We start from the raw sequence: 21,352 nt of genomic DNA on the forward strand, positions 1-21,352 counted from the left end.
TACCATATGACTTCCCCTGCAACTTTGAAACTATAAAATAAAATGACTACATTTTCTTCTGTAGCTTTTCTTTCCCAATATGCATTCTTAACTCGGGGGGGGGGGGGGGTTGCAGTGGAAAATTAGCAAAGTTTAAGCGAGTTAACATGTTCAAGAACACCACTGTGGCTAAAAGTATCTGCCTTTTAAGAAGGGGGGAGGTGAAGAATTCATCTCTATTTAGCAACCATCTACTGTCTAGTTGCTGTCCATGTTCTGCTTCTTTTGTCAGCCTCCAGTAGTGTGTCCTTTAGTTATAAGTGAAAACAACCGATCCCCCACTAAGACACATCTGCTCTGAATTCATATTACAACAGGAGGGGAAAATGACACCTTCAGCTACATAAACCAATAAAGATTGTCTGATATAGTTTGCCCCTGTTGCTACCAGGCATGCAACCCACTGAGTTAAAGACTGGTGACATCTGCTAAAGAATGTCAGTGGTGAGGTGAACAGAAAAAGGTAATGAATCATAGTGTGTCATGGATACAGTTTGAGTTCTAAGGAAAGAGCCTGTTCTATACCACTAGCTAGCCCTGCTCACACAGCACCTGCAAGCGGAACATAATTACTGCCTAGTATTTCCCACCATATTTGAGCAGAGCTGTGAATATATCAACTATGCAAAAATGATATTTAAGGCTGAAAGTTGCACTTTGGAAAAGTAAAAAAATGTTAACTTGGCCCCCTTCTGTATATTATGCATTATACTGCTCCCTATAATTAAATAACCAAATCCTCCTCCTTTTTTCCACCAAAATTATGATAGCATTCAAACTGGGAAATTCATTTTGGGGCAACTCTTTGGTCCGAATCTATAGCCATTTTTCAGTGTGGGCATTTTGCAGCACATGTCCTGAGTTCAATAGGGCTTACTCCCAAATGTATTAATAGGAATGCATTTCCAAGTTTCTCTTTTTTAATTTGTTAGAGGAACTTAACAGAAGGAAAATGTTTTGTTGTTTTAGGATTCCACACACAAGAAAGAGATTGCTGGGGTCAATTTGTTTATCTTTCTATAACCAGTTGGTTCCCCTCCACTAATGTAAGGCTAAGGGATCCTGCTAAGCCCTCTATCAGCTGAATAGGGATCGGGCAATCTTCAGAGATTCTCCCTTCCCCCTGCAGCCCCCTGTGCCACTTCCCAAGCAAATGGCTTCCCAACCTTCTGTAGCAGATTTGAGGTTTCCTTCTCCCACTACCAGAAGGCTGTGCTGAATGAAAGAGCCACTTCTCAGGAAAAGGAAACCAACTGGATACAACCCAGTGCATCGTAAGCAGTTTTATAAAGTAAGACGCACACCTGTACTCATCAATACCTAAACAGCTCTGTCCCTACAAAACATAAGCACACTGGCCAAAAACTGATCCTCAAAAATAAATGAGTAAAATACTACTTTGTAGTAGACGTAGCAGGTATGCACATGTACCCTAACCCACAATACAAAGGAAATATTAAACATCAGTGGATTAGTGTATCTCATGGGTAGGCACTGGTGGCGCTGTGGTCTGAACCACAGAGCCTAGGACTTGCCAATCAGAAGGTCGGTGGTTCGAATCCCCATGACGTGGTGAGCTCCTGTTGCTCGGTCCCTGCTCCTGCCAACCTAGCAGTTTGAAAGCTCGTTAAAGTGCAAGTAGATAAATAGGTACTGCTCCAGCGGGAAGGTAAACGGCGTTTCCGTACGCTGCTCTGGTTCACCAGAAGCAGCTTAGTCATGCTGTCCACATGACCCGGAAGCTGTACACCAGCTCCCTCGGTCAATAAAGTGAGGTGAGCACCGCAACCCCAGAGTTGTCTGTGACTGGACCTAATGGTCAGGGGTCCCTTTACCTTTACCTTTATGGGTGGGCAGATTAAGGCCTGGGGGCCAGATCTGGCCCAATCTCCTTCTCAATCTGGCCGGTGGACGGCCCTGGAATCAGCGTGTTTTTACATGAGTAGAATGTGTCCTTTTATTTAAAATGCATCTCTGGGTTATTTGTGGGGCCTAGGAATTTGTTCATTATTATTTTTCAAAATTTAGTCCTGGCCCCCCATCAGGTCTGAGGGTTTGCTGAAAAGGTTTACTGACCCCTGGTATATCTGGAGGACCTCCCCCCTACATTTGGTCACAGTTAATGCAGATTGTTATGTTTGTAGATGTTATAGTAAATGTACATTGATTAAGTGGTTTTATCTATTATCTGTTTATCAGCTATGCTGCCTGTTTTGTCTATAACTTATTTGTTATGGGTGAAACAAACTGAACAGTTAATGAGGCTATATGATTTCAATAAAGCATCATTTTTTTCCTTATGAATTATATATTATTATGTGCTGTTGAGAATTGTTGTGTTGTGGTGGAGAGCACTGCTGTGGCCAAGGAAAACCTGGTTCAATTCTCACCTCAGGTGTAAATTCACTAAATATATTTATGTAGACCTTTAATATCTCCTCTATTCCTGCCTGCAAGGTAATACTGACCTAACTTATTGGATGATTGCAATAATTGCTGTCATGATGTGTGTAAAGTGCTTTGAACCTTCAATGAGCAGCAAATGCTTGCTAAGCATTAGTTTTATATCTGTGGAACTGTTAGATTAGGCCAAGTTCCATCAAAACAGATGGTGAGAACAGATTATAGTTAAAATGATTTCCAGCTCAGAGGTTTTGCACTCAATACTAGTTCACACATGCACAGCCATAACTGGACTGCTCAGCGACTGGTGACTCACAGCTGAATTTGTGACTTACTTCAATTGAAAACCCTTTGGGGAGCAGTGCTATGAACATGTTAGTTCTCTGGTGATTCATTGCACACGTTTAAGCAAACCGCTTTATACATTCATGAACTCCTGATGAGCATACAGTTGTAAACAACCCTAAACCTAAATCACTTCTGCAGAAAGCAGAACTGCACTAGAGCAACATTGGGTGCATCCTGTTCACATTGCAAGCAGGCTCCCTACGCCTTTCAGTGGAAGGGCCAAGTTTCATTTACATGCATCAGTGCTTTCACGTTTATTGAGAATTACTGGATCATCAAAGTGACTATTTCTGGCAGCTGAAAAGCTTGTTTCCAAACCCTCGTTTTACTTGTATTATTATAACCATAGAATTCAGTTCACTGGCATCAGGGGCAGACATCTCTGGGCATCCTCAAAGATCACACCAGAGGATGGGTGCTTATACAGATTGGGCAAGGTAATTACCAGTAATTGCAATGACAGCAGGTGGGCCCTTTTAGGAAGGGGGCCCAATGAGTGCACTTTACATAAAAGCCCTCCAAAACTGGAGGCAGCACTGTCTGTTCAGATGGGGGGGGTGTTGTGCTCCAAAGCCAACATGAGTTGACTTTTCATCAGATTTGTGTACACTAAGTGCACACTAGAATTTTAAAAACTACCTAATTATAGTACTAACTGCCTGTTGATTGGTAACTGATCAGTTTAATTTGAATAACACTGCACATTATCAGAACCTCACCATAGGTGTTTTTTTGAGATATTTAAGGATGTAACATAACTTAAATAGACATAACTTCCACTCTTTTTTGAACAGAATATAATCTTTAATATTTTCCCTTCTTTTTTAAAAAAATCCCAGTTTTATTAGCATACCAACCAAAACATATTGCTTCATGAGTGGCTAAGAATTTTTGTTATGGGTAAGCTATGAAAATGTAAGAAAATAATAAACCAACATGTGTTTTTAATTCATACCTCTATTGTTAAAAATTAGTCATACAAATTAATCAACCAAACATCAGTTGATTAATCTACAAATCAAACCAATTACAGATTTCAGTCATAGCACAGACAGATCCAGCCTAGTAAATGATTTTAATTCAAAATGCAACTGGGCACATTCTGAAAAGTCTTTAGAAAGTGACTTGAACCAGGAAATGCTGAATGAAGTTGATGCTAATGAACTTGTGCTGAACCATTCAAAAGCCTCAACAAAAGCAAGTCTATTTAAACAAAAGGTTTATCTTGTGCCACCACTATTTGCCACAATGCTTTCTGTACCCAGACAGTTTTAAATTATTCAGAAATCTACAAAATAAAAAAGTCAGCATTAAAAACCATAATGTGAATCTACCCTCAGTCAAACTGATCATGCAAGAAGAGTCAGAGGCATTGCCCAGTTCTCATATTAAAATGATTATGCAACAGAAGGTGTTTTACCATGTTGTCAATTCATACAGTAATTGGTGTTGGAAAGCCGCAAGCCCCTATCATTTTAGTCAAGAGGAAATATGTCAGAATCTCATGCTTTTTCCTCCCACCCAGTTCTTAAGTAAAATTAAAATAGTCACATCACTAGACAAAAAGTTTGCAACGGTGTCCTCCAAAATGGTACAGCAAAGGAGGCAAATTCCAAGCCTTTTCAAATCTCTCTGTTTTGTTGATAGTTTGGCTCCTAATTTCCAAATGGGTTATTTTGAAATTATAATTTTTACTGATATAAAAATTTATTAGCTCCTATCTGTGTGTGTGTGTGTGTGTGTGTGTGTGTGTGTGTGTTAATTCAAATTAACATACAAAGAAAATTGGTATCTCTAAGTGGGAAACAGGTTTGTAGCGAGAAGGAGATAATTAATTTTGCAGCAGAGATTGAGGATAAAATTTCACTCTTTCTATAAACTATAAAAAAGAATAGGAAAGGAATATGTGTTTATTCTTACCTTCATCTCTTTTGCGTTTGTTGCTTTCAGCACTGGGAGATGTAATTCCCAGAATTCCACTAATAGAATAGGAGGAGCCTGCTGAGTCTGTGCTTACTGAGGACACTTGTGTCACGGAACCCGTGGAAGCTGTAATTTAGAAACAAACCAATCAGTACACATATCCACACAAGAGAGAAAGCCATGCTAACAACTTTTCCATGGCTGCCATCTTTGATAGTTGTGTTTCAATACCACTACCTACAACCAGGAGGCTGGGAGAGGGGGAACAGGGAAATTTGCAGCCTGGATACCTTTCTGGAACATTTAAATTTCATTTTCTGCCATGTCTTACAGCCCAGCCCTATCTTATTAGCTTTTGTTGCTGACAGAAAGACCTGCTTTATACAGCAGCAAGCTAAATTAGCATCAGGTACCTATCAAGCATTGCAAAAATATTCTGCCCTGTCTATTTTCATATATACACACAGTAGACCCACAACATATGTGCATTTAACTTGTGCGCATTCAGCTTCAAGGGCTTGGCAAATGATTTTTAAAAATAAAAATAAAAGGCGGGAGGGGTGGACCTCTGGGGGGGAAGACTGGCAATTCCACCCACCATTCCACCCAATATATTTTGACTATAGGCGATTTTGACTTTATGCACTATCCCTGCAACATAACCCCTGCCTAAGTTGAGAGTCAGCTGTGTAAACCATGAGAACAGTGGTAGAGATCTGTGCCATTTACTAACCCATACCACAGGGTTAACCAGTGTGGTGCCCTCCAGATGTCTTGAACTACAGCTCCCATCATTCTCAACCATTTGCCATGATGGGAGTTGTAGTCCAAGACATCTGGTGGTCACTATGTTAGCTACCCTTGTCACAGGATAGAGCACTTTCCTAAACTGCTCAAAATGCTTCATGTTAATTTTATCAGTAACTGATACAACAACTCTGTACCATAGGCTAGTGTTATATTACCCTCATGTTAAGATGAGAAGTTGCTGCCTAAAGGGAATCTACTGATGCCATAGAGGTCATGGCTGAAATGAGATAAGAACTACAGATAAGTAGCTTACAGCTCATGTTCTTAAACATTATGCTATATTACTGCACAAAAGATTGCTGGTTGCATCTCTAAGGCATTCAGGTCAACATATATGGCATCATCCTGCAAGATGCATCAGTCTAAAAGTTTGTTATGATTATTTCGCCTGGACAAATAAACCCCTGGACAAGCAGAGATTTGAGCCTACATCTCCCACCATTTATGTCCAACGCAATAAAGCACCTGCCTGCAACCTGGTGTTCTCTGGGTGTTTTGGACTACAATTCCCATCAGGCATAGTATTGCCAGCTGAGGCTGATGGGAATTATAGTTGAAAGCATCTGGGGTTCGGAAAAGCTGCTCTAAATTGACAGTAGACTGCATTCTTGCTAGGACCCCTGATACTAGGACATCTATGATATGACTGGTAATCTGCAACTCTTTCAGCATTTGAGGACTTGAGTAAGACAAAGATAGCACTGGGGGCACTAGATCCTCTGAACTACTGCCTCAACACAGTGCATATGGTGCCCAGACCAAGAGCCAAAAGTATAATAATAGATTAAATAACTAACAATTTGCTGCCCTCTTTTAGCATCCAAAATATGGCTCCTGAGATAGGCAACTCAGTCTGCCAAATACTAAGGACAGCCCGGTCCAATACTTGAAGCTATATAGAGTTCACTGGGAATCCTAGATATGTTAGAACTGCATCAATTGGACTTATGATGCAGGGTATGTTTTGAGTGGTCTCTTTCATGTTAAATTTTGTGGTTGGTAGACATTCTAGTTTGTGTATTTAGGAAACTGTGGTTTAGAGGCTTATTTAAACCATCGCTCATATGTCTTATATATTCGTGCAATTCAGAAATACCGAAATGTACGCTGCAATTTGTCTGAAAACTCCTGTATGTTGAGATAGTTACCACTTCATACATGAGATTCACTCAAGATTCTAAAATTGGACTCAGGATTTTTATCCCAGAGTAAATGGTTAGAGGATTGCTTGCCTGTAGTCCAGTCCATAATTTTTAATGAAGTATGTGGATTTAAACCAATTTAGTCCCTACTGAAATCACTGAGATTAACTGTCTTGAATCTAAGAACTTCATTTTTGCTGGATTGTGGATTAGGTTGTTAGTATTCTAAAATACTGACAGCTCAGAAAATATGGAGATTTTTCAAGATAAAATTTAGTGAATTCAGTTCTAAAGGATTAGGCAGAGGAAAAATTTGAAAATCTGCAGTGAAGAGAAAAGAGGCAGTGAATATTAAGCCAAAGTGGTCTATGGAAGCATGCCTTACAACCCCGTTAAGCCGAAGTACTTTGACTTCACTCATTTGGTTCAACAGGACTACATAAGCTTGAATATATTATAAAAGTAGTTTGAGTTAACAGGGCTTATTTTAAGCAAGGTTATGCTCATCTGTCAGAGACTCCACAAGGGAAAAAAAACCCTAATATAAAGTCCATCACTCTTCAATGACTAGAGTTAGATGGTCTGCATGTGAATTAGGCGAAGAAGAAGAAAAAGCAGTAAAAAGTTTTCAAAGTTTTGCTACCTCTTCACTCAAAATTGCAAGTGCACAAAGAATTATGGAAGGGTTGGTTGATAGAAGAAAAAAAACACATTCAAAACTACTTACTGACTAATGATGCAGAAAATGTTATGAATAACTATCCCTTTCTTGATTTATTACTTTAATTATCTGACATTCTATAGACCCCCATTAGTGGGATGATTTTTTTTTTTTTTTTTGGTTTAGATTTCAATTTTCTGTCTCATGGTGAAAGCTATTTATCATAATAATCAGTAAAATTCAAAACCTTTTAGCAGTATTTATAAAATTCATTTACCATGTTCAGCCCTTGGAGAATGACAAAGAAGGTGCATTAGTACGTGTGCTGAAGTGTTCTGTGCAGAATTATCTGCCCATAAGAGTGATTAAAAGTTCTTTAGAATGAATTGCATTATATATTTTTAAGTATATTAAAAAAAAAGTTACCTATGCTGTGACTGGAGGCTGGGACTTGCTGGTTGGGTGGTTGCTGTACCTTTGTCCGTATAATCCTGCATATAGACAAATGACTACTTACTATTAGGTATACAACAATAGAGCAAAAAAACAGCTATGCAGGTAAACAATAACTAAGCATGATGAGTGTCTAAGAAAATTATTCCTCTTCATTACTATTATATTTCCCAAACCGAAAACCAAAAAGATGCATTGAGCTGAGAACTGCCTAAATGTGTTATCAGCCATAGCTGAAAAGTTGGGAAATGCATGTCTACTTAAATACATTCACAAAACTGGAATTGCCCACTTTCATGTGTGAATGTCATCATTCACAATGCTTGGACATTCACTGTAACTCATATATGTAATCACCCCATCAAGAGAGACTGAAAGAATTGCAGCTGAGCAAATGGACCAAATCCAAATATACAATATAAACAACACAGTGTCCAAAACGCAGGATCTAAGATCTAAGTACTTAAATTCCATTGACTTCCAATGGATATAAAATAACTGCAATAATAATAATTACACATATTATTGATCTCAATAATACCTTGTCTCATTAATTTCAACTGGAGTTAAGCATGACTAATTTATCCAGATTGGGGCAAAATGTGGACCCTGGTGCAGGTTTGTGGGTGATTGCTGCTTTTCCTCACAGCACCAAATATTCAGTGAGCAAAATCTGCACAGTTCTAAACCCTCACAACAGGAAATGTCTCATTAACTACCGTAAGTAATTCTGTGGCGTTTCCTCACTGCTCATTCCTGTTGGCTAATCACAACAGACTTGTAGAAATGCCCTAAACATTAACATCACCATAAATTAAGGTTTTTGTGCCAACTTACTTATACATACATATCTAGAATCATATCTACTTTCAAAATATTTGCTAACACATTTTAGGCAGCAAAATGTGTGTGTGTGCTATATATGGTTTAGGCTTTTCTTAATGCTGGGTTGGAGAACTGAAGTTAGCATAAAATAAAATAAATTGTTAACAATGGAAAATCCACTGTGGAGATGCATTAAGAGCCCTGAACACAGGAGGTCTTCTCTGTATATTTTCCTAGTGACGCAAATGGAGATCATGCCATTGATTTAAATAAGAACAAGATTGATGCACTCACTATAGAACGGTCTTTTATCAAATAGCACACAGTTAATTGATATAATTCTCCACACAGTATATATGCCTGTTTTAATATAATATTTTAGCTGGCAGCTTGTGGCCTGATGAGTTCCTGGCCACACTCCCAGCTTTTGCCTGGTTGTCTTCCAGATTTGTTTTTTCGTGTTTAGTACGTTCACAGAAGAACACTCTCCTGTTATTTAAAAAAACAAAACATTTTCCTCTTTGGCATTTCAGAACATCAGCTCATAAAGTGACAGTGCCAAATTACTGTTATCTGCCTCTTCCTTTGCACCATTTACCAAAATGTAGATGATTATGATGGGTGGTACTCAACTAAGGTTTACTCAGAGTAGACCCCCTGAAATTAATAGGCATAATGGTAGTTGTGCTTGTTAATTTCAATGGGCTTACTCCAAGTTCCACCTGAAGCGTTTGGTTGTAGTTGTTGTGTTGTGTTAAAACTTAATGAACAATTCAGGATGGGACCCTCTATGAGTAATACTATATTTCCAAAAGTTTTAAAAGCTGAAGCACATTTCAAAGAAATAAGTAAAACCGAAAACTCCTGTACACTAAAGAGTTTGCATTTTAAGAGTTCGTGACCCCCAATTCTAGTTCAAGGCCTGTTTCAGGCCTGAACATAGTTTTAGACTGTACAAGCCCAGGGAACAGAGCAGTGAGCCGTGCAGAAGGTGGTTAATTCTGCTCTGTCTTTGCATCATGGGTGACTAAGCTGATCTGATCACACCTAATGCAGAGATACAGCAAAGTACCCACCTCTAGAAGAGTTTGATTAGAAGAAAGCAAGGTAAGAGCAGTAAATCATACAAAAACACAGTGAGCAGCCTTCTTACATGGGTAGGAACTGAGGCACACCTAAAAGTAACAGGGACCCATAGTTGAGAATTTCAGTCTGAAGATGATGAGGCAACACGAGCCTCTACTTCTTAGGTCTGCTCTGCAAGTATTCTCTGAATGTACAGTAGCTTCCCCACTGGAAGCCTTGCACACTAGCTAGCTAGAATGAAGGTCTGGAGGCTGTATCTGCACTGCCGCAAATCGGCTGCTACATTTCACATTGCCTACATCTCAGCATGCAACTGACCTGTTCAATCTGCACAAGGCTGTAGAGTGGTTTTGCACTGAGTAAATGGCCTTGGGAACCAAACAGGTGACTGGTGCAATTCCTACACACCAATCACTCTGCTGGCATCTGTACAGGGTTCAGAGCAGGGCTGGTGTTGGATCCTTCACACAGCACTTAATTTAAAGTAATCTCTCTCTCTCTTTAGGTATAAGAAAGAAGTGCATGTATTTATTTTAAAGTATTTTGCCCAGTGTTTGCCCAAAAAGGCTTCCAGGGTGGCTTCCTGATCCATTAAAATAAAATACATTTTTGAGTATATACAAAGTTCACTTCCTCCTTACTGAGCATCCTCAAACAATCCCAGCACATATGGGATTGTTCAGAGCACGGAGGAGATGGTGGTGCCTTCCAGACAGGCCAGGGAACAACCTGGCACTTCTTATTTTAATATATAAGGCAGAATGTCCCATATGTCTCCTTTCTGCTTTGTGCTTCCACACAGGACATAGCTTTCTCCATTTTACAGAGCAATACTACGTGGAGTGTAAGCTAGTCAAGGCAGGTGGGGAGGTTCTTCTGTGGGGGCAACTGGTTAGAGAAGACTGGCCTTGAATGAACTGGTGATCGTGACTCCCTGTTTCATGTCCACCCTATGCTTACAGGCACACCTCCTCATTTCATGCGTTCAAGCATCAAATGCTACATGCAAAACATGAATGCCACCTGAATTATGAATCATCCCTAAATATTGCTAGATTTTATTAGGCTTTCAAATAACATTCAGATGGACCTGCTTTCTTTGCCCTGCAAACTCTATTTATTTATACATTTCCAATTTATTCTGCATCTTATAAATTAAAATATCTGATCAATATATTTCCTGCTATACAGAAATATGTACTTGGTGAAAGAGACATAGTCGTTTCTTCAAAGGACACCAATTTGCCCTCTCGTAGAAACTGTTAAGTTGTGCAGTAGATGACAGAAGCATGCACTTTTTCTGTGTCAGAATGTGCACGGATCTGCCCATTTGCTATTGTCTCTCCACTTATACCTTATCTTCCCAGAACTATAAAGCATTTCATTCACTAGGGGTGAATTCAAGTTTACTTGTCATCTTGCAAACATTTTTTTATATATCCACAGTAGACAAATGACGTAAGCAGGGGCCCAGCTGAGCTGGCACTGTTTTATCAATTATTGGTGTAGGATAAAGACTCTGCTGCAAATACCAGACCTAGAGGAATGAATTGAAAGAAAAGAACAACTAGAACACCTCAGTCCCAGACACATAAGTCAGGATTGAGATTTAATTCTCTCTTTCTCTTTCTCTGAAATGCAAAAATCAACAAGATCAACTTTCCTTTGAGCCCCTCATGTATGTACATAAATGTGTATATGAAAAGAGACAGAAAGAGAGAGATTGAACAGATTGCAGCAGGGGGTTTATCTCGTGCAAACTGTACCAGCCTGTTTTGTGACTTACTTATTTGGAACTTAGCTGCTAATCATTTTAAGTAATTAGGCAGTAATATTCAAAAATAATACAGGAAGAGTAACTGAAAGGGAAAAAATATGCAAAAAATTTACCCGTGCCTGCTCTTTTTATGAACATAATATGTGCCTTGCAGTTGAAGACCAAAGGCATATATCTAGTTCTGCAGTGTTACTGGCTGTGGCCAGACAGGTACGATTGTGTTCTCACAAGCAGAGCATGAAGTTAATAGGTTTCCCTTGTTACTGGTCACCAACAGCTGGTGTTCTAAGGTTTACAGCCAAACTCTGTATTTTTCACCCATGTGTTTACAAAAGAGAATTTTTGGAAATAAAAAAAAAAGTAAATACATGTACCTGCATTTACTCTCATCCATCCTCTATTACCTTAGCCGCTCTGATGTGCCCAGAGACTAACGTGGAGCTGCATGACACAGCTCTATATTGAAGTAAGTGTGTGTGTGTGTGTGTACATCTATGTTTAAATATCCATATTTAATGCAACCACGTGGGCAGTGGCGTAGCGTGGGGGTGCAGGGGGGGCCGGCCGCACCGGGCGCAACATCTGGGGGTTAGGGAAATCCACGGGTTAGGGGGCGCAAATCCATGGGTTAGGGGGCGCAAATTACTTGCCTTGCCCCGGGTGCTGATAACCCACGCTACGCCACTGCACGTGGGTTTCAGTGCAATAAATAAATTCCTCCCTCCTTTTGTTGTTTTGTTATTCTACATTCCCCCTTCCCTCATTTCTGCTGTGTTTTCCCCTTCACTACTGTACTTAACTTAGACTTAAAGCTTTTTGGGTAGAAACCTGTCTATTCATGTATGATATTCTACAGAGCAGCCTTCCCCAATCTGGTGGCCTCCAGATAAAGAGAAGGAAGAAAGTTAATAATACTCAGTTCTAGGGTTGCCATATTTCAAACAGGGAAAATCTGGACAGAAAAGTTTTTTAAGGAAAATTGCTGAAAATGACACTGCTGACATAGGTTGCCATACACCCGGATTTTCTTCGACATTAAGTGATTTCCCTCCTAGACACTGCTTCCAAGTGCAATATTCCGAATATGTTCACAAAATCCCGGACGTATGGCAACCCTACTCAGTTCTTCAAAGTCTCTACTATAAAATGAGGGAATCAGCAGGTCTGTATTATAATATATAAAAGCTATGTATTACGATACATAACTTTTTCAGTATTCCTCATTAACAATTTCATTTGGGGCAGTAGCAGAAGTCAAAACGTTAAGTAACTTGCTAGTTATGCATAGAATCAGGATACGTGCCTTGTAACAGTATAACTAGTAGTATGACTATAGCTGATTGCAGAGCTGGGCCGGTGGTTTCTAGCGCACATAAAAGATAAATGTTGTTTTCAGGCAAAAAATAGTTCAGACAGCCCAAACCAACCCAGGAATATTTGGGCTTCTGCCAGCTTTGCCATATTGACATCAATGGGACTAAATTGGTTTAAGTCCATGTACTTTCCCTTAATTGGCCTATAGGCCAAGCTGTTGTTTTACTTCTCAGTTTTAGCCAAACATTTTAAATAAATGACTTTGCAATATGCAAAAATAGTACAGCCTCATTTTAGCCAGACACTTTCTGAACACATACCAGTAATTTTGCCCACAGTCCTGCAATGATCATAGCAACAGGGCACGTAAATACCAAATAACCAAAGCATATGGAAAGGCAGATAAATTAGGTTATGCTCTATTGTCTCTATACAAGTGCTTGAGATTTCATTCTGTTTAGGAAACAGAAGCCAATGTTCTGAATGGCATTAGAATTAAAAGTTGGGGCCAAAGTGAAGCCGCTTGCACATCTATTGAATTCAATGGGACATAAATCAATTGCAATATCAGGTGACCCACTTATTGAACATTTATCATTATTCGTCTGCACAAAGTTCTTAAGGAGATTAGGTGATATCAGCAATTTATTGGGCATTCATTCTCATTTGCTTGTGGGGAGGTTAAATGATGTTGCATCCAGCAAATTTTATCCCATACTTTCTAGCACAATTTCCCATCACTTTCCTTATTTTAAAAAGGTCAGTCTGGAGGTGAAGCTGGTTTGCCATGCAAGACCTCCCAATCAACTTTAATTGTACAACCTGAATTTGCCAGTACAGTATGTGATTGAATCTCATCCAATAATAGTGGAAATCTGGAAGTGCTTTAAATTACCCTGTTAATTTCTACAGGACTAACTTTCTTCATATTATTAATATGTGCAAAGCTGTATATTCTCACTGCAAAATATCTGGTGAAAATATGCAATTAGATTAGTAACCAGTCAAAAAGCAGCAATTTTTGTACCCTAACCTTTTAAAAAACATTTTAAAATCCTATGAGGAAATTACTAAGTAATTAGTGAGTGTTCCATAGATGCTTGGATATTGAAAAGAACAAATAAAATAATTTTGCAGCTATATATTACACGTCCAGCAATACAAATAGTGTGTTATTGTTAGATAAAGTTAGAGCATTTAAATGAAATTCCATGAAAATTTTCTTTGGGGTTGTTGTTTCTAATACAGAAAAGTATTCCACTTGTGTGAATTTTCTAAATTTAAAATAAATTGTATATTTTTTAAAAAAATCCAAATATCCCAATTTAAGCTGTGCTGCTACCCTAAACACAAGACACTTCCCACTAATGGGGCTTGGTTTCTCAGGATTTAACATAAAAATTCACAAAGGATGTGATCTGCAAGCCATCTATTTCAGGGTAACAAGGTGGACTTAACTAGAACTACTGTGAAGTAAACTGTAGCTCATAGCTGAATTATCTTTCAGGTCTCCTATGAAATATATACTTAACTTTTGATGTGATGAACTACAATTATGCACATTGGGACAGTGATTGCTTCTTAAGAAAAGCAGTAATTGACACACTGTTCATAAGCATGACTGTTCATGCACCGGACAAGTACAAATTACAGAAACTTCATAATACACAATCTAAGATAGCACTTTGTATGCAAGAATCTCTAAAGAATTTTGCAAAATTAATCATCCCTCTGCATAAGATTTAATAGACACATTGCACAGGTCACTAAACTGGAGGACACTCTTGATTCTACCACACTTGTTTCTATTAGCAGATGCACTACTGATCTACCCAGGTTCACTTTCAATTAATCAATAATAAAGATGGATGGTAAATCTAGCAAAATATGACCACATGGTCCTTGCCCTAGACTAGTTCTTCCTTATTTCCCAGTCTACATTCCAAAGTTATAGACTCACACTTTTTTGCATTAGAACAGTTACGTTCCTAGTTTTCACATAACAAATATTCAACGTCTTAGACGGCAGAAAAATGGAAATTCAAGACAGAGACAATGGGTGTTGTGGAGAAAGAAGTGTTCGTATTTATTTATTTTGTATATTCATTTTTGTCTTGCCTTTCAGAAAATTTCTTACAAGGTGCTTCTTCCAGCTATGCTCAATGCACCAAACATTGCATGAGAAACAGATAACAAAATGGTTATGAATGCCTTTTACACATGTGAAGAGCCCTGCAAATAATCAAAATTGATCCATTCCATTTTCAGACAATTGTAAGAACCACTGCCCACATGAATCTCCATTGTACTGCCCAAAAGATCCTTACCTGTTAATTGAGCTAACGCTGGGTACTGTGTCGTTGTCACATACTCGCTCTGCTAAAAGCCTGTCCCTGATCTCCCAGGCAAACATGGTGGGGTTTTGGCGTTTATATTCTGCAATCTTTTCTACTACTTTGGGTGTGGCGACCTTTGGTTTTGACCCCCCAATAACTCCAGGCTTAATGCTTCCAGTCTCATAGTACCTACAACAAAATTTCAGGAAAGAGGGAGAAAAATTAAAATCAATTCAGGAATGCATTTTCAGTGGTCATTCCCATTATATATGCTAATGTAATGGACCCCTAGTAAATTGCAACCCATGTATTTAATTCTCCCACTGAAATCAGTAAGACTTAGAAGTGTTTAACGTCACATGATTTGTGTCCTAATTCTTTTTAAAATTTGCCATTATGGATTGTTTGATATATAACTATAGGTGCATGTGTGTTTTCCTTCATGGCCAGAAGGCAATAAAAGTGATGTGATTTTAAAGGGCAAGTGAAAATTGAAAATTAACTGAAAATGTGTGTTATTAATCTGTAATAGCAACAATAATAAAAAGAAATTGGCACTGGCATAATTTTTTTACTTAAATAGGGGTGGGGAGCATTGGTCTCATTTGTAAATTACTATTAAGACTTACCATCTTTTTGCAACTAAGTGGTAAAACAATATCATGGAAAGATAAGTGCAGTCAAAACAATGCACGAATTTCTCTCCTTTTTCTTCATTCCTTTTTCTTCATAATTGTGAAGGGCAAAAATTAAAACACATTTTTCCTAACTGCTATCTTCAGGGTAGGGAGAATTTTTGAACTACTGGCTTTACTGTTAAACTACCATTCTCCTCAGTAACCCATTGCAATTTACTGACGCAAATGAAAGAAGAATCTACCAAGCACTTTTCCTATACAGGCACCAGTAAAATGGACATGGTTACATCACAGAAAATTTAGGTAATGTGCACCCTTTGGGTCTAATGCTCAGCTACTGTAGACTAAAGACTATCAAGGTTTCTGGACTAACCTTGTTGAGAACAGCCATGATAACAAACCAGCGGTGTTCAACACAGAAAACCCAATTATTTGTATACCAACCAAAGCCTCTCTAACTAGCAATATCATAAATCTGTATTATTAATCATTTTTCTATACAAAAGGCTCAGACACACATCATATTAAAATAAGATGAATTTACAATTTTGGGCTGCATTTTGGACCCAGCACTTTGGTGCCCATCATATTTTCATTTAACTACACAATTTCAGCTGGGCGTCTTTTTTCTGGGAGCCCTTTGTCAGGGCCTAATATCCTTGTTCACCACACTGGCAAGACACTGAAGTGAGATTAGAACAATTAAAATCAATGAGAGTTTTGCTGTTGATTTCAATAGGATATGTAGCTCACTTACATCCTGTGTTTATGTTTTCCCATTGGGTTTTTTAAGAAATTGTCTGTTGTACAACTCTTTAGCTGAGAAATACTAGTGAAACAAGACAGTGCTGGCTGGGCCTGATGGGAATTGTAGTTCTGAACATCTGGAAGGCACCAGGATGGGAAAGGCTGGGTTAGAGCCTTCTGAAATATTGCACTGAGTCTAATGAAACTGCTAAGTTTTCATGTACAGTGGTACCTCTGGTTACGAACTTAATTCGTTCTAGAGTACCGTTCTTAACCTGAAACCGTTCTTAACCTGAGGTGCCACTTTAGCTAATAGGGCCTCCCGCTGCTGCCGCCGCCACGGCACAATGTGATTTCTGAGGCAAAGTTCTTAACCCGAGGTACTACTTCCGGGATAGCGGAGTCTGTAACCCGAAGTGTTTGTAACCCGAGGTACCACTGTATATACAATGAATATCATAAAATAATTGATAGTGTACATTTGTATGACAAAACAATGCATAAGAAATGCCTTCATGGACTCTCCTGTTTTAATCAGCCATGCCTGATCTCAACTCAGTTAAGGAAAATAACTTTAATTTAAATTCTTCTCATCAAAGTCAATAGAACCGGGCTGATAAAGTACTTAAGAAGAAAGTCGCCACTCATCAGTCACTGTGCTTATGAGGAGTACTTTTTATTTTTACAATGGAAAATAGTTGATTTTCTACATATCCTTTTGCACTCATTGTCCCTCAGTAGCTGATTTAGAAATCATTTTTATTTATTATATATACCTCTCACTTATTATATTTTATCTTACCTTTCACTACTCCATGGAGCTCAAAACAGCATACAGTACACAGAGCCATTTCCCCTTCTATTTTACCCTCACGACAACTCTATGAGGTAGGTGAGGCAGAGAGAGTGATTGGCGCAAGGACACCCAGTCAGCTTTATGGCCAAGCAGGGATTTGAATTCTGATTTTCCCACCCAGAGAATGGTCTGGGAGCTTGCAATAGGCTGAACCATGTGAAGTGAAGTCTAAATTGCTATAAAAAGTATAGCAAGGGCCTGAGGAACAGAAATAATAACTTGTCTTAAGCCACCGAGTGAAAGGGCAGTGGTGAGATTTAAACCAGGGACTTGCTCATTAATAGGTCAGCGTTCAAGCCATAACCCTGTGTTACCTAATGCTATTACACTATTTAAACTAAGCAGGTTTGGAATAGACCTGATCTGAGAGCACTGTTTTTTATTATTAGGTTAAAATGTCACTAATATTTTAAACATGATAGTATACAGGATTCTGCCTCAGACTGGCTTCTGGGCCTCAAACAGTACAGCAAAATAGGTGAATCTGGTTCTATGGATCGTGAATTACCGGGTGATTAAAACATCATTCTTATTTTCATCTAATGCTATGGTCAGTAAATTAACAAACTTGTATCAAACCAAATAATGACAAATAATTTCATTTGTGCTGTGAACAACGACCGTAAGACAAACTGCACCCATTCATAACTTAACTTATAGTCTGAGGAGACCAAACGTCCCAGAATGCAATGTCCAGTCTTGGGAAGAATCTAGACCCATATTCAGGATGCTGGCATTGTTATTGGGCTAAAATGCATTGCCTATACAGATCCCATTATATTCACAAGCAGTATCAGTTAAACAATCATAGTTAAGATGGCTCAGCAACAAACTATTAAATATAGAAACAATTTGCTGGTGTTGACATCTTTGAAAGGTTTGCCACTGTTGCTATTTATTTTGTGCCAGTGTTTAACTGTTGTAAATTAAGAAATATTGATTACTAAATGTAGAATCAAGCATATTTTCTGTGCGTGTTCCATATATATATATATATATATATATATATATATATATTCACAGAGAGAGAGAGTGCTCCAATTACAGTGACATTTTACCAACTGTAATTATTAGTTATGAAAATAATGAGCTATGAAATTCCAATTTATTGTTGACAACTTAAATGACAAAGCTCTGGAACTCAATTCTTAGCTCCATAGCAATGCAAATATATCTAGTGACAAATCTATTCAGAAACAGTAAAACTTTTAGATGTTCTTTCTTACGGATAATGAGTTGCTTGTTTATTAGTTTTATTCATTGGCTAATAGAAATAGTAAGCTAAAAGTTAAACTTTGATGTGACTGCCATTGGGGTGGGATGAAGTAGCAAAGATAAAATGTCACAAAACTGACTGCTGCCGTTGACACTGGTAATTTTAGAAACTGCACTTAAATAACATTCCTGAGACCATACATATTGGCCTGCTCCAGAATCACAAACAAAAATCTGAAAAATCTCCAGTTGTGCAATCTTAACACTACCAGTGTCTTTGATAGGCTTTTCACTGAGTTTCCTAACTTGCCTCTTTTAAGAAGTATCAACAATATTAGAATGCTTAAGGATCCAGTCCTGAAACTGCTTACTCAAGAGTATTTCCATTAAAGTTAGCAGCACCTCTGGCTTGTCTTTTGTCTTTTCACACATGGCAGTATAAAATCAAGACTCCTTCCCTTTAATCCAGTGAACTGGCATTTTGTCAAATAGATGTAAGACAGAAAAGATCCAGGTCTACTTGTATCTGCTGACCTTCGCTATATCCCACTATTGACTCTGAGGATTTCGCACAGAGAATGGGGATACTGAAAGGATTCACATGCACAGAACACTATAAAGAATGTTTAATTTTACTGCAGAATTTTTGTGTTTTAATATAAATGGGACTGGTTTTGCACCCATGGTCAAAAGTTCCTTTTTATGTAGTGAGATGGAAAGATGACTTTATTAAAAAAAGGAACCATAATTTACCTAATTTACTTGAGAATTTGGCTCTAGTTAGTGTGAAATTGCACAACTTTCTAAAGAAACTGTATTTATGCAGCACTAACCACAAATCTTTATGTCTGCTTATGAATAACTCTATTTATATAAGTCAATGGAAGTACAGAAGTCATAGTAGTGAAAATGAAATTTAAGATATTTATATACTGTTGAAAAAATCAGTGATAAAAATTTAAGAGTTCTATCTATGCATGGTTACTCAGAAGTAATCCCCACTATGTGCAATGGGACTTCCACAAAAGCATGAATTGGTTTACAGCTGAAATTATTCAAATGCATCCAAAAACCTTTAACTTTTTCTAGGTTAGGCAGGTGAAAAACAAAGATGTGATAGATAACAAAATAACCTATCCAGATTTTATTCAAATTTACTGGGGAATGGGTGGACGGAGAGACAATACAGAATACGGCAGTACCTTAAAGACTAATATATTATGGTATATGCTTTGTGTGACTAAAGAAAAGAGTATCATTATGATGGGAAGCAGAGTAACATGGTACATTAACAAACTCTCCTTTGCAAGAGCCAATACTTGATTATTGTGATCTTAACTAAGTTACATTAGTTTAATCTGCCTGATTAATTTATTTTAAAAAATGGAGCATTATATCATAGCAAGTTCAAAATCATTGTGTCCACAATCATACTGTTTCTCGGCCTAGGTCAAGTAGTACTTTATATACTGAAACAACAGAAGCTCCCCTTTCTTTCTTTTTTAAGTATTCTGCTGTTGCTACACAGTTAGAGCATCTCCACTGTGAACAGATAGGTTCACTTAAAGTTCAGTAATTAAGATTATTAATCATTAAACTGATTTTTATTTATTATATGCAAATTAAATAATTAAATGACTAAAAATGGCTTGCTTTTTAAGCGAGCATTTGTTGATTTCAGGCGGGTTTCAATGTGGCTCACTTAGTTCTGTTGAGTGTGCCTCAACTATTTACTATTTGAATTGCTAATGTTTCTTAGAAACAGAAAGGGTACCTCTCACTAAATAGTAATTTTCCATAATATTGAGATGACTCATAGATTTGTCAACATATTCAGTAGGAAACATATAATAAATAGTTCCCTAATCAATAACTTCTTAAATATATTCTCAATAATCTATTTCTAAAACATTTCCTAGATTTGGTTGTTAAATAGATATGGATTTCTCTGAAATTCTTGTCATCATTGGGTTAACTCCCAAGAATCTGCCTAGTCACAAACCGAATTGTTTTTTAAAACACATTCCAATAACAAACAGCATGGTATTTTCTCTTTAAGAATCAATGAGATTCACTTATCTCCTTTTACCTGCCAAGAATTTTGCTGACACAGCCATGGCTGACCCGTAGTTGCCTGGAAATGTCGCAGGGTCTGACACCTTGATGGGCAAGTTCCACAATCCTTTGGCGGACTACGTCAGGGAGTGGTCGACCATTCACAAAAACACCCCCTAACTGATTCACTCCTCCATGTCCTGAAACATATGGGAGGAAACAAAAACAAAAACAAAAACAAGCAGAGAAAAAAATACATCTTTGTGACTGTTTAGAAGATGCTTACATAAGGCCTGTTTCAGCTATAGATTCCCATCTACCATCAAGCACTGGGCAAATTCTTAAACAAGAGTTTCAGTTTCAGTTCACCATTTCTGAAATGATGGCTATGGTTTATTTGCTGAGAGGAGGAGGAACAATGTTATTTACTGAGACCTAATTTGACATTGATAGCAATTTTACACTTGTGTAACTCTAATTACTTCAATAATTACCCAGGATTATGTGGCATGAGAATCAGGCCTCTGATTTGCAAAACCATCTCTCAAAAGTTATTTTTAGGCCAATGCCTGAAATCATCAGGCAATGTAAAATCACTCATGATGCCTAACTGATAGTGTGGATATAAAGGCTGAAAATCCTTAGCACACTCACTTTTAAGTACCATTAAGCTCAATGAGACCTACTTTCCAGTAAACGTGCTTAGGATCAGGGATCCTATCTC

At 37.9% G+C, this 21,352-nt stretch overlaps 1 protein-coding gene across 3 annotated transcripts in view; it reads right to left on the bottom strand.

Annotated features, from left to right (window-relative positions):
- Window positions 1-21,352, bottom strand: part of PAX5 (paired box 5) — a 222,990-nt gene that overhangs the window by 173,845 nt on the left and 27,793 nt on the right. For all 3 annotated transcript variants that reach the window (XM_079959622.1, XM_079959620.1, XM_079959621.1), the window contains exons 2-5: window positions 20,663-20,828; window positions 15,109-15,306; window positions 7,753-7,817; window positions 4,711-4,839 (exon numbers count right to left, since the gene is read on the bottom strand). In XM_079959622.1, coding sequence (XP_079815748.1) covers window positions 4,711-4,839; window positions 7,753-7,817; window positions 15,109-15,306; window positions 20,663-20,828 — 558 coding nt within the window. The remainder of the gene's footprint in view (window positions 1-4,710; window positions 4,840-7,752; window positions 7,818-15,108; window positions 15,307-20,662; window positions 20,829-21,352) is intronic.

The sequence above is a fragment of the Podarcis cretensis genome, assembly GCF_951804945.1.
Source record: "Podarcis cretensis genome assembly, chromosome: 17".
NCBI classification, from domain to species: Eukaryota; Metazoa; Chordata; class Lepidosauria; order Squamata; family Lacertidae; genus Podarcis; species Podarcis cretensis.